This window comes from Nothobranchius furzeri, chromosome 7 (genome assembly GCF_043380555.1).
Source record: "Nothobranchius furzeri strain GRZ-AD chromosome 7, NfurGRZ-RIMD1, whole genome shotgun sequence".
NCBI lineage: Eukaryota > Metazoa > Chordata > Actinopteri > Cyprinodontiformes > Nothobranchiidae > Nothobranchius > Nothobranchius furzeri.
Genome location: NC_091747.1, coordinates 71,496,530 through 71,511,529, shown reverse-complemented (window position 1 = coordinate 71,511,529; position 15,000 = coordinate 71,496,530). Strand labels below are relative to the sequence as shown.

General features: G+C 43.6%; 1 protein-coding gene across 1 annotated transcript in view; it reads left to right on the top strand.

The window, feature by feature from the left end:
• pex6 (peroxisomal biogenesis factor 6) overlaps positions 1-15,000 on the top strand; it is a 35,771-nt gene that overhangs the window by 4,933 nt on the left and 15,838 nt on the right. The window contains exons 7-9 of the mRNA XM_070553699.1: positions 1,028-1,133; positions 1,230-1,432; positions 14,338-14,524. Of these exons, the coding sequence (XP_070409800.1) occupies positions 1,028-1,133; positions 1,230-1,432; positions 14,338-14,524 (496 nt within the window). The remainder of the gene's footprint in view (positions 1-1,027; positions 1,134-1,229; positions 1,433-14,337; positions 14,525-15,000) is intronic.

Below are 15,000 nucleotides of genomic sequence, written 5' to 3'. Positions count from 1 at the left end.
TCCACTTTATTCTTTTGTGTCATGATGATAAACTGATGTTAAATTCAGCTTAAAGAGAAACTGGGAGGAAGCTTTTGGGCCATTCCCATCTGTACCGGGTCGGCCCGGGCCGGGTAGCGTAGGTTGTTTACATATCTGGGTGGCCTGGTATTTTTCCGGGCCAACCAAGGCTCATTCTCAGCCCGCTTCTCGAGGGGGTCTGCTTCAGGCCGACCAGGGCCAACACACCCACTGCTGACAGCAAATTCACACCTTCCATTAGAGCAAGCCTCTGATTGGTGGGTAGAATCAGCCCACATGGGCTTAAGAGAAGGATGTGTGGAACCAACCGGGCCAGGCTGGGGCCGACTGGGGCTAGCCGGCCCGGGCCGATCCGGTACAGATGGGAATGGCCCATTAGAGCAGGGAAACAACTAAAACCTGCTGGACTGGCCCTCCATGATCAGGTTTAGATGACGACGGAAAGGAAGATGCAGGTAAGATGCACACACTACTGCCAAATAGCTGAGTCATTATAAAGTGAATGAATGAATGAGTCAGCATTTCAAACACAACTTGAGTAAATTAAACTTGGATTAAGGAAAGCCCGGGTTTAGGCGAGTCCCTGAGTCTGTTACCATGGAAACGGAGTAAACCTAACTGGTAGGTTTAGTAGGACATTCTCGTTTTCCCAGGTCACCTTTTGTGGAAACGGTTTTTCTTTCCGATGGTCGAAAAACAAATTTGAAGAAAAAATAATTTTCTGTTCTTGTGGGTTTTCACAGGAAATCCTGAAAACACCGAACTGATTCTTATCAGACAGTAAAGTAAAGTCCAGCAGCTCAGTGCAGCTGTAATTGACGGGCGAAGCCTTTTTCTGGTGTGATCAGAGTTTGTGGGCTTGATAAAATCAGGTTTTCTGACTGCAGAAACAGCTTTTCTCAGACGGACGTCCTTCTTCAGGGCCTGCTGTGTGTCATTAAGGTTAAACCCTTTGTCCTGCGCTCAGGCGGGCGACCAGTCAAGTCAGTGATGTTTCTGCTTGTAGAAGCTCTCTCTCTGGTTGCACCGTGCTGTTGGTCGGCCCTGCAGGCAGCGGGAAGACGACCGTGGTCAGAGCAGCGAGTCGCAGACTGAACCTCCACCTGATGAAGGTTAGATCTTACAAGGATTTAGCTAAATATGGGTTTGACTGCAGCAGCAGTAGAACACCTGTTTCACTGTGTGCGTGTGTGCGTGTGTGTGTGTAGGTGGACTGCGTGGGTGTGTGTGCAGACACATCTGCAGCCTCTGAGGCGAAACTGGCGTCAGTGTTCCAGCGAGCCGGCGCCCTGCAGCCCTGCATCCTGCTGCTCAGGAACCTGCAGCTCCTGATCAGAGCTCGAGGGGTTCCTGAAGACAACACCAGGGTCCAGGCGGTACTGCAGCAGATGCTCAGGAGCACCCCCACCAGGTCAGCCACCTCTCAGCCCCCTAATGTCATTAGTGTGGAACAAAGCGCACACATCGGTCCTTATGGGCTCTGACTGAGAAAAACATTGCACCTGATCTTTGAAAAACCCGAGTTTGGAGACGTGGGTTAGCCCTGATAAAACAATGGAGCTAACGGCTAGCCACTGCGTCACCATAACTAAAGGAGACTGCTGTTGCCATGAAGCGACTCCAATCCCAACATTCATTATTGTTCAGGGTATCCACGGGTCCTTAAAAAGTCTTAAAAAGTCTTAAATTTGCTTTTCCAAATTTAAGGCCTTGAAAATCCTTAAAAATGACAAATAATCCTTAAATACAGTTTCCAAAGGTCTTAAATTACCAAAGACCCAATAAACAAGATTCTTTTATTTCTATAAAAAAATTTTGAATTTCGAGTGTTCAGCATTTTTTGTGTATGATGGTTGGCGTAAGCGGAACCGTACACATTCAGTTGGTTGTGAAAGGGGGCTATTTTTAGATGAGCACATTAGCTGGTTAAGCTAGTGGGAGCTTGCGCCATGGGGAAGTGCAAGTTTAATGGTAACTGGATGGCTAATCCCACGTTTGTGACGTGGTTAGCACCGGTTCCAGGCAATCGCTGGAAATTAAAGCTTAACTTTAATTTTAAAAAATTGCTTAAATTTGGTCAAAGTGGCCTTAAAAAAGGTCTTAAAAAGTCTTAAATTTGGCTCCCTTAAACCTGCAGATACCCTGTTGTTAAGTGATAGATGGAGGACATTACGATTTAAAACAGGAAAGTGGAGTGGGCGGGGCTGGATAGAGGTAGGTGGGGCTTCACACAGTGAATTAAGGTTTATAAAATATTATTCATACCTGCTGAGACACTTTAGATCAGGGGGGTCAAACTCAAATTCACACAGAGATGAAGAGTTGTGGGAAAACACAATATTCATTGGAAAATGGACTGCTACTGTGCACATTAAGGTCACCGTCGACTACTATGCTGCTATTCTAATGCCATTTTTTTACATGATATGGTAGCTGCTATTCTGTAAATAGGGTGCTAGTCGGCATATATTACTTACTATTATCTTCTTACTTACTATTGTTTTGTTACTTACTATTTTTTTGTTTTAGGGGACCTTTATATTTAGAGGTATTATTGTATTGTGCACCAAGGGAGTGGCACTCCAATTTCGTTGTATCCTGTACAATGACAATAAAGGCTATTATTATTATTATTATTTTCCTTTATCTCCAGATAAGTCATGTTGAGTCATTTCTTGTGGAAACAAACTTTACTTTTGCATAAACATTGAATCTGGAATAACCAAAGTTTAATCATAAACACGTGAGCACTTGAGAAAAAGCACACATCAGTAGATTTAGTAGTTTCCATCAGAGGCCAACAACATTTCCTTTTAACTCATTCGCTGCCAGCCGTTGCCTGATCGCTAAAGGCCTGCGCTGCTAGCGTTTCTCACCGTTTTTACTGTTTTTGTAAGTCACAGAACGTTGCGCGCTAGGTTGATGTCGACGCCAAAACAAAGCGGAGACTCACCTCTTACATCAGGAAGAATCCGCGTGTTTCGAGCGTTATCTCTTCTTTCATAATCCGTTGTTGAATTGTGATCGGCAGAAGCTTTTCCGGTTCGCGCCTCACTTTTTTTTGCAGCAGCGGCCCAAAACGATCTCCTAACACATGGATGTTCTGCTTCCTGATCACGTGACGTGTGACGTATGCGGATAAAGATGAAGATCGACTTTAGAGCTGAGATGTTTGTTCTCACGGTGCGAGGGCTCGTTCCGATGCCCACACAGTAAATAAATGCAAATGACGACTTTAGTCGTCATTGGCAGTGAACGAGTTAACTATTTACTATTAACGTTCATGCCTTGGAACAGAAAAAGTGCAGAGAAACGACAGTAATTCAAGCTCAGGTTTGTTGGGGTGTTTTCCACGTCAACTGCAAATTACTGAGCAGTTAAAATGTTGATTTCAGGGCTTTAAAGTTGGAAAATTGCGGGGTTTAACGCCACACTGAGTAAGCAGAGTTGTTTCAGTTTGTCTGAGACTGGTAGCATGGATGCTAATGCAAAAGGAGGAGGTGTTCAGAAGTCTCAACTGACATGCTAACACAGCAAAGCACGCTGATGTTAGCGGTATTAGCCGTGTGTGCGCTAGCAGGACAGTTCTAATACACGTTTGATATATTTTTATTTAACCTTTATTTATTTTTTTTTTTTATTATTTTTTTTTTTTATTTTTTTTTTTTATTTTTTTAACGTGTCCTGTCTGGCTGTGAAGCAAGCAGAATTGATGTCTGAATGCTGGTAACAAGCCTTACAGTTTTACTCTCAGGTGGAGCATCAGAGCATCTGCTTTTAATGTCTCAGGTGGAGCATCAAAGAGTCTGCTTTTAATGTCGCACCTGATATTTAAAACTTTATTGTTATTGTTTTTGAATGCTTTGTAATTTCGACCAGACACGGAGACAGAGGTGAAAGAGAAAGGAAAAGAGAAAAGGTGGGGAGAGAGGGGGTTAGGTGGGGGGGGGATTCAACAAAAATAAACAATAATGAACAAGAGTCTGCTTCTAGACCTGCAAAATGAGACGAGAAAAAAGCAAAACATAACAAAAAATGGGACACAACACCAATATAACAAAATCAAGCTATCACTGCGTCAACTTGATGAAGAAATATATAATCAATCATTGTTTAACTAAACAGTCACACGATAATATACCACAGTGCATTGAGTGCCCACCATAGTCTTAAGACATGTGTTGAACGTGCCCAAGCCCATACTTATGAGAGCACCATGTGAGCACCTGTGTGTGTACACGCGCTTGTTTATGTAAGGTTTATCTATAGGAGCGTCCAATAGAGAGTGTGAGGGACCACAGATCTGCCCCCCAAAGACGCGTAGGAGACGGGGGGGAGCTCCAAGTCCCAGAGATCCAGGCGCTGCCCCAGAACACAGGAACCCCAAGGAGCCCGCAACCAGAAAGGCCCCCGCCCCCCTCGAGAGGCACAGAGGATCGCCCCGGGGGGCCACAACCAGCAGCCGGCAGAGCCCCTGGAGATATCAGCGGCAAGTCCTCAGGCCTGCCCGCAGCCTCCCACCCCCTAGCCGGCCGAGTCCGGGACCCAGCGACCCGGGACCCAGGGGCGACCACCCCCGCCGGGGACCCAGCAGAGCCCAGGGACCCAGACCCCCCCAGGCCGCCACCGGGATTGATCAGGCAGATGCCAAAAATCTTAAACTCCCTGACCCGGGAGCCACGAACACTCAGGCAGACCAAGGCATCACACCCATTTAACCTTTATTTAAAGTCTCTTTCTGGAGTATTTCTCTTATCTTATGGCACCATCTAGTGGCTGACAAGCATATCACACAAAAAGTCTATTCCTCTGTTTAAGATGGCGACTTCACGTTTCTGTTTATAAATGTGCTTCTTAGCCGACAAGAGGAGCTAAAACACGTTGTTTTACGAGTGTTATTCTCATGTCGTGTTCTCATATATTTATATTTTAGAGACTTACTTGTCTGTGAAAAGTTCATCAACTCCGAAGCATCCAAGCGGTAGTCTAACGCTACTGGTTAGTTCTGGTCAGCGTTCAGTTTCTTATTGCATGAAGCTCTGCGGGGCAGGGGGCGTGGTTAGCAACAAAAAAAAGACGTATTGCTTACATTATATCACAGTACATGATGAGATAATCACTTTTACGGATTTCTGAAAAACCATACATCATTTCTGAAAGTAGAAAACTCCATAAAGCTTCTTTAACCAGATGAGTCGATTGAGAACTCACTCATTTACGACGATCTGGCCAAGAGGCAGCAGTAACAGACACAGTTAGCTTTACACCAAAGAAAAACACAAGATAAAACATACAAGATAAAATAATAAGACATAAAGACAAAGGCCAGTTCTCATATATAATATGTACAAGCAATCAAAACGGACTTAAAACAGTCTTTAAGTCCTCAGAAGCACATTGATCAGAAACTATTGATAGCAATGAATTATTGAAGGTAGATAATTGAATGTAGACAGGGAGCTTCAGTGATTTTTGCAGCTCATTCCAGTCGTCGGAAGCATCAAACTGTAATGAGGAGCGGCCAAAGCAGGTGTGAGCTTTGGGAGGAACCATAGAGATTAGGTTACTGGAGAGTAAATTGTGCTGGTTGTTGGAAGTGATGAGCAATGACGATGTTCTACCGATGATTGTTTCGTATAGAAGTTGATACAAGGTAACAACCTGTGGGAATGGAGTGATGGCCAGTTAACGAGTGAGTACAGATCACAATGATGAGTAGTGAAAGGGGCACCATTGACGAAACGGATTGCTGAGTGATGAATAAAATCTAGTTCATGAAGAAGTTTTTAGGAAGCAGTCCTATAAATGATGTCACCGTAATCTAAAATGGGAAGGATTGTCATTTTGACCAAGGTTTGCTTTGCAGAATGAGTAAAGGATGACCTGTTGCGCTGTAGAAACCCAATTCTTGACTTGACTTTAGAAAGTAATGAATTAATGTGAATGCCAAACGAAAGTGTGCTGTCAAGCCAGATACCCAGATACTTGTAAGAACTGACAAGTTGTAGTTCTGTACCACCCAGGGAAGCAATTCTAGGGTGGCAAGTTGATTGCTACAAGTTACAGTTGAAGATCGTGAACTTTGTTTTAATTGTGTTTGATGAAGGTTGGAGAAGGCATGTTGAAGACAATTAAAGTTGTGCTACAAAGAGGACAAAGCTGCATTCAAGACAGAACTGCATGCATATAAAATGGTGTCATCCGCATATAAATGTATATGAGAACTGTCAACAGCATGAACAACGTTACTAATATAGAGTTTGACTAAGGTCAGGACTAGTATTGACCCTTGTGGAATGCCCATAGAGGCAGAGGAGCAGATTGGTAACCCTCTCAGGGTTTCCCCCAGCGCTTTATAAGCCTGGCGGCCTGCCAGGCTTTGCTTGGCCACCCACCAGGCTAAGCGTCATGCCCCGCCCCCCTCCCCGACCCTACCGTGTCCGCTGACATGAACGGCGCAACGAAACTAGAGCCCTCTATCAGCTGATACCGGTTGAGTAACAGCAGCGGAATATGTACAACCTAGGGGTTGTATGAACTAGTCGACTTCACTGCTCTGTAGTGACTTTTTATGCCTGTCATCGACTAGTCGCTGTCACGTGATCATGACCGGCAAGATGCTGTCCTCAGAAAAGACAGCAGGTGAGGAGCTCCTGCGCATCGGGAGGCAACGTGCTGTGCCAGAGCGTCAGTACTGACGCCCGCCATAAAACGGATATTTAACCAAATTGTGACCTTTGCCCTCTTGAAGTTTAACCTTCCCCTCACCCCCATCCTAACCTTAACCAGCTTGCATATGCAAAGCTCTGATTGTTGACGCGCTCCAGACATCTGCGTCCTGAGCACGGCCACAGTAACATTATCAAATCAGGTGTCGCCACCTCAAAAACTAATTAAAAACGCGATCGTTCATGTCGGCTCATTTCCTTTTATGTTTTCTGTCTTTTATTTGTGCCTGATGCGTTTCGCTGCTGTGGAGCGAGGCACATCACCTTGTCCTCCGGTGACGCGCCTCACCGGTGCGGCCGGCGCACCCCGCTGTTTTTGCGGTCGGTAGATCTTTTAGAACTGCAGTTTAAAGGTAACTCATAAGGTGAATATATATGAACCCAGGTAGCAGTTTCTCTTTAAGATTGAGAGGAGATGCAGGACGATAATAAACAGACAGGACAGAAAAATAGTCAAATAAAAACAAGTTAGTTTTTGTATCTGCTGGTTGCAACAAACAGACACCATTGAAGGTAATCAGAAGTGAGGAACAGAAAATGAAATAATTATTTTAATGTTTAGAGCAAAAACTCCAGCGAACCAACCGACCACCCCCCCCACACACACACACACACACTCCACGCCGCTTCAGGTGTATGACGTCATCAACGACTAGTCAAAGTCGACTCGATTTTCATTACTTGACAGTCGGCTTTAAAAAAAATTAAGTCATGCAGCCCCTAGTACAACCCCCCACCCTCGCTGTCACGGAGGAGCGCTGCGGGACGGAGAACACATTACTTGTTTATGAATGTGCTTCTGTAGCCAACAAACAGAACTAAAACTGGTGGTTTTATAAGTATTATTTTCATGTTATCTTGTGTTCTCATATATTTATATTTTAAAGACTTGCTTGTCTGTGAAAAGCCAGGTAGGTTAGTTCTGGTCGACGCTCAGTTTCCTATTGCACAGAGCAATGCAGGGCAGGGGGCGTGCTTGGCAAAAAAAGGAAAAAGATTTATTGCTTCTATTCAATCAATCAATCAATCAATCAAAGATACTTTATTAATCCCAGAGGGAAATTAGAGTTTCAGTACACACAATTCAGAGATCCGACATACATGGGCAAGACACATGACAAGAATTGGTGACTGTGGTCATTCGGAACCCTGAGTCGCGCTACCTTAATAGAGATAAGAGGGTTACATGAGGATTGGTTCAGGTGGAGGGAAAAAAAGGCACTTCAGAGTTACCCTCCCACCAGGAGGTCAGCTTTGCTCTGCAAAAAAATTAAATGAAATAAATAAAAAAAAAATCACCGTACACGATAAGACAATCACGTTTGCGGGTTTCTGAAAAATCATACATAATTTCTGAAAAGGGGAAAACTCTGGAAAGCTACTTTAAGTGTTCCACTTCCATGGCCAGTTCTGAAGCCGGACTGCATGGGGGTAGTAATACTGCTGGATCCCAGATATGAGTTAGTTGTTTGTTGACTAACTTTTCAGTGACTTTAGAGAGGCATGGCAACAGCGTAGGTCCGAATGATCTCCCCCTTAATAAAATGAAGTAACAGAAGCAAATTTCCAGTCCTGCGGAAATGCACCAGTTTGTATGGACAGAAAAAAATAGATGGATAATAGTTGCAGCAATAGCATGTGCTGCTATATTTAGAAAGAAAGAGTCAAGAGTATCCAGTCCAGCAGATCTATGAGGATCTAACCTGAGTAACTCGTCAAGTATATAAACAACTGAATGGAGAAACAGGAATTAGTTGCGTAGAGGGAATCATTGCATATAGCTGAGTTGAGATCAGAGTACCCAGAGACGGGTGAAGCTGTTGCAAATCACTTGGTAAAGTGATAACTGAAGGAATTTACCATGTAGCTGCCCCTGGCACCATGAAGAAATGATGGAGAGCCCCGTCAGGTGCATACACTTTTATTTGTCTCTCTCTTCTGTGGTCTAAGGCTTTGGACCGTACACTTTGCTCTTTTGCAGTTTTAAGTTGCACCGTGATGACTGAACAACAATTTTTGAGAAACAAAATTACAACTAGGGATGTGTATTGGTGAAATTCTGACAATACGATACGTGTCACGATGCATATATTGTGATACTATCAGTTCAATTCAGGTTTATTTAAATAATTTCAAATCACAACAAGAGTCGTCTCACGGCACTTAAAGAGCAAGTCATCCCCAAATAAACTTTTTTTTTTGCTGATAAACTAAATAAACGAGTGTCTAATCGTGCTGCAGACACGTGTCGTCAATAATTTGGCATTTCAGTGCATCTTAGTTAAAATTTAAATATTCTGCTAAAACTGGCAGTGTTGTGCCGTCGTCAGGTAAAAACTCTGCACTGTATTTGAATTTAAATCTGCCACCGCAATTGGCTAAGAGGTATGCTATGATGTAAACTGGTACATTATGATGTCACAATGCTGTTGTGAGCCTGTGTGTGTGTGTATTTGTTAGCGGCTCCGCCCTCTCGGTCTGCCAGGCAACGGCATTTGTTGCATTTTTCAAACATGAAGTGGGAGTGGAGTTAGACTCTGGTAGGGGTTGACTTGCTCTTTAACATAATAAAACATTACAATACAGGTCAGTTCATTAAGCCAATCAGAAAAATGTTTCCTATATAAGGAACCCAGCAAATTGCATCAAGTCACTGACTAGTGTCAGTGACTTGATGCAATCCTCATACTAAAGCCGGGCGTACACTGTGCGACTTTTTCACTCGCAGCGTTCAGCTTCAGCTCAAACTGTACGACTTCCTCGCAGAGCAGATCTCACGAGTCACGCGCTCACACTGCACGACCCAGTTCTCGCATGCGACCTGACTGCTCACACTGTACGTCTGGTAGCAACACGTCGGCCCTAAAAATATGCTAAAAATAGCAGTTTTTACTCAACACGTCAGACTTTTTTTTGTCTTGTTTTGCCTGTTGTCCTTCGGGAGTGCTGCAGGAGGACACGCAGGGATTTATGGGGGTTGGATGAGGAAAACGAAATAAAGAAAGTAAATCTGTGTTTTGTGATCAGTTTAATTTGACATGAACACGACAAACACGCTTTCCTGACAATCTTTGTGAGTAAAAAAAAAACGTGTAGAAACAAAAACGAACAGCGTGTGTTATTAGGGAAATGGCGAACAACCGGCGTTGATGCAGGGTTGCGCGCGCATGCGCCGTGAGCGGTTCTGATACTTTTTGGATCGTAGCTGCTCGCAGCTGCTCGCAGCGCCGCTTCAACAGTGCGATACCCTCACGAGGGACGAGCAAAATATTAAACACGCCAGAAGTCCGTGCGACCTCACGACTGCTGATCGGCAGCTGGTCACGTGGTGTTAATCGCCTCTCGTAACCCCCTGTACACTACACGACCGCTCGGCACAAAACTCGCCCCTATGTCGTAGATTCTCGCACGACTGGAAAATCGGCTCAAAAAAGTGAAAAAGTCGCACAGTGTACGCCCGGCTTAAGCAAGGATAGGAAAATTCAGTAAACAGTCCAAAGCGATAAGTGACATGTTTAACATGAGGTATCTGAACCATAATAGAGGGATTTATGTTTCAGTGGCGGAAACAAAACCCGCTGCACACTGCTGCCTACTAGTGGTCAGCTTTTGAATTGCACCAAAACAAAAGAAAAACCACAAGATTGCATGTAAATTCTTCTAAAAACTTGATACACGACTTTTGAATATCAATATATTGCTGGGAAAATATTGTGATATATTCCCCATATTGATATTTTCATATATCCCTAACTGCAACACAAAAACTAAAATATAATTCATAAGAAATATGTATAAATTACAAAAAGGGATAGATTGGGAGGTTAAACCACCAAATGGTTTCCAAGCGCGGCTGTGTCTGCAGCTCACCGCTCCCCCAGGGGATGGGCCAAACGCGGAGAACAAATGTCGCACACACACCAGTGTGTGTGACAACTAATGGGACTTTAACTCTTTAACTTTAACAAAAGCAGGCCTTGCTCCACTGACCAAGGGTGCTAGTCAATAGGCCGTCCAGCTGCTGACCACGCCAGGTGATAACTTGACTAAACAAATCAAGTGAGCATCACATCAAATTAACACAGAAACTTTTACACAAAATATACAAAATGTTGTGAACTCACGTAGGGATGCAACATTTAACATGCAGCTGATGTAAATTTATACCACAGTCTCCACAAACAATTTGCTCAGGATTCCTCACTCTGCTTCCTGGAAAGGTGTGGCTTGATCTATGGCCCTGTCCACACGTAGCCGGGGATCTGCCAAAACGTAGATACTTTTCTACGTTTTGGCCTGTCATCCACACGAAAACGGAGTTTTTCCACACGAAAACGGATCTTTTTAAAAACTCCGGCCAAAGTGAAGATCTGCGTTTTCTCCGTTTTGGGTGTCTGCGTGTGGACAGACAAAACCGGAGTTTTAAGGTCCGCAACGTCACTTTCCGCGACAAAAAAATGCTGACATCACGTGTGCGACCTGTGTTTACACTAGCCGACATCATGGATGCCCTCAGAGCTGCGCTCTGTCACTACCCGATCCAAGCGCTTTTTGCTTGTTTGTTTTTGCAAGCGGAATTACTGCTCCTTGCGGAAGACCACAGACGAAGGACGAGGTTAAGAACGGGGGAAGTACTGCCACCTACAGGTCTGGCATGTCCTTAACAACGTATTTATCCGGGTACGTGTGGACAGTTTATTTTCAAAACGCGGTGGTGTGGATGCAAGTTTTTGGAGGGGCGGATATTCGTTTTTAAAAAAACCCGGCTACGTGTGGACTAGGCCTGAGACAACAATGCCATCAGATTTGATTGCATTTGGCAAGTGTGAGGACTTATTTGTATTTTCCAAAGTCTTGTCTACCAGAACTTTTTGGGGTCAGAACTACTCCTCAGAAACTGGTTTCAGATTTAGCTTTTCTGATTGATTTGACATTTGTTCTTTATAGATCTGAAGGATTGCCAGTCGCAGATATTCTTGGATGTCTTTGCTCATTGCCCAGATTGGTGTTTTAGACGAGTCAGTTCTGAAACTTCAGTGTTGGTTCAAGGACTGAAACTCTTGACTTTTTTAAAGGAGCATGTCTATCTAAAATAATAACTATAAAGAGATCAAGGAGTTTCTAAAATGTAACCAAGCGTCCTCGATAATAGGAATGAGGCTAATCTATGCCATTCTTTTGCCAAGTCACGTAAAACGGTGTGCTCATGAAAGTTCTTTAGCGTTTGTTTACTGATAATAAGGGGAGGGTGTTTAGTGTTTGTACCATTGCGGACACAAGCAATAACACAATGGTAGCGTTGGCAAAATACTGCAGATGAGTATTTTGTTGGTCTGTTGGTGAGAATTATATTGATTAATGTTCCATTATCGAAGGACTTGATGGTAAATCTAGACGGAGGTTGCACAATCTGGGAGAGGTTTATAGCATCCAGCCGAAGTTGCAGGGAAGGAGACGGCTTAAGAATGCCCCAGTTCAAATCACCTAATAACAAGAAATCAGAGGAGGTGTAAGGAGCAATGAATTCACTGAGAGCAGACAGGGCTCAGGCAGGGGCAGATGGGGGCCTGTAGCAGCAACCGAAGAAGAGTTTTTTAAAGATTAATTTTCAGTAACAGCAGCTCAAACAGGAAAGGTTTTAGATAACATGACTGAATGTTGCAAATTGTCCTTACAGTAACCCCCCCCCCCCCCCCCGATTGGTCTGTCCTGTTGACATACACCAGTGTTGGGAGTAACGCGGTACAAAAGCAATTAATTACTGTAATGCGTTGCTTTTTGCTGTAAGGTGGTAATGTAAGGCATTACAGGGAAAGAAAATGGTAATATTTACTCAGTACAATTGTCAGTAACGCGGTAATTACGATGCATTTTCAAACCCAGAATCAAGATGTGGGTTTCCTAAAAATTCAAATTGCGGGAAGCCTGAAAAAACATCCAGTATCCACATATATGACGTCATTTATGGACTCAGCTTTGCGGGCATTCTATGAGCAGAGAGGACGCAGCGGTGACGGCTCAAATACTCCAGCTGCGTCCTGCGCGCGGCCGCTGTTATATTCACTAAATCGCTCCACCAAAACTCGTTTATATCAGCTCATATTCTCTGGTACTTCATGTACTTTTCAGCTGAGTTCATAATCTGTGCCCCGGTGATTTCAACTCATTGCTGCAGGAGCGCAGCGCACATTAACCTTTTTTATTTATTTATTTTATTTATTTTTGCGTTCGGTAGATCCCTTTGGCTGATTAGTTAGAAAGTAGGAAATCTAGGAAACAGTTTTTCTGGAAGACGGAGAAAACCTGCAGCATGCAGGAAGGTTAGAGAGAGAAAGGGCCGGAAATTATCCAAATAAAATCAAGAAAACAAAACAAAGAGCTTGAAAAGAAAAAAGTAGGTAGATTTATCCCCAATACACATTTTTACCGGTGAAAAGCAATAATATATAAGCATTTAATATTTATACATGTGATAGAATCAGATCACCCCAGAAGTCAGTCCCACATCCAGGGCCGTATCAAGGCATTTGGGGACCAAGGCAAATATAGGCTTGGAGCCCCCACCACCTCACTCCCTGCTCAGTTAATATAAGATGGCAGCGTGCTGAGAGTACAGCTTGTTGTTGCTTTTATTTAATAAACAATCATTTTAAAACACTGTTATTATATCTGACTGTTTTTAACAGCAATCCTAGCTCAGACACCACATCACCTTCCACATATATGTCATGAGCTCACTGAGCGTCACATGACCAGATTCATACTGAAGTTGTTTTGGTGAAAGTAACTTAAAGTAATGCCAAAGTAGTGTAATGCCTTACATTTTAAAATCAGTAATATTGTAATGTAATTAATTACTTTAAAATCAGGGTAACAAGTAATAAATAATGCATTACAGTTTTGAAGTAACTTGCCCAACACTGACATACAGTATAACAAGGGATGGACACGGCAGCGTCAGAGTCTTATTATTATTACGCACTCTGTATGAGGTAAAATTTTAATCCTGTGTTTTTATGTCTAAGTTTGCCCTCAACAGCTCTTTGGTCAGCTGACACGCTGTTTTTAAATTTGCTTTTACAAAAAAATATGGGACGGTGTGTTCCTCCACAAGGTATAACAAAGGGTGGAGGGGCTGTGCTTCAGTCTTGGGGCTCCTACGGAACTTTAACAATTTTACATAATGAGTGGTGACATTTTATGTGTCGAGGTATATTTCAGGTTTAGGATTATGATCCAGCTTCAGGCTTGAGAGATATGCGATATATGATCTCATGGGCCAAATCTACAGACACCACAGGCCAGATGTGGCCCTGAGGCCAGATTTAGACAATAAAGTTGTTTTATGAGGGCAGAAATCAACTATGGGTTGAGCCTCGCTATGACTAGCTGTTAGCCTATCAGTCCATTGTTTCTCTACATGAGGATATTCAAAGAGCTATCTAGAACTGGTGAATCTCCAGAACCCCACTCCAGATGTTCTGAACTGTCCCTTTAAACTGTACCTGCATCGCAGAAAGACAGATGACCTCTGACCTCCTCTAAATCTGAGCAGAGGAACTGTAACTGCTCTATTTGTGTGTCTCAGTGTGGTCGTGGTGGCAACGGTCTGCAGAGCTCAGGATCTCTCAGCTGGTGTTGTGGGGGCGTTTGTCCACCAGGTGGCGATGGAGAGTCCCTCTGAAGAGCAGCGGTGCTCCATGTTGGTCAGCCTGAGCCAAGAGCTTCATCTGGGGAGAGACGTTAGCCTGGAGAGGCTCTCCAAGCTCACTGCTGTAGGAAGTTCTCCTGATTTTATGGTTTAAGTACTACTAAACTTTATTTATATAGCGCCTTCGCAACATGGCCCAAGGACCAAACAACGCGCTGCACAGCAGAAATGAACATAAAAGAATAAAAACATAAAAAAACCAATAAAAAATGTAGATAAAATCTACGTGGAGCAGCAAAAAAGTGCATAGCCATCCATCGAGACTCTTCTTGAGTAAAAGCTAAAGAGTAAAAGTGTGTTTTCAGCTGGCTCTTAAACTCGCCGAGGGTGGTGGCCTGTTTAACTCATGCAGGTAGCTCGTTCCAGAGCCTCGGCCCCAGCACCGAGAAAGCACGACCCCCTCGAGATTGTAGTCTGTGTTTGGGAACGACCAACAGTCCTTGCTGTGCTGACCGAAGGGTCCTTGAGGGACCGTAAGGATGGATCAGATTTATTATTTATTTATTTATTTATTTATTGAGAACCTCATTAGCTCACACC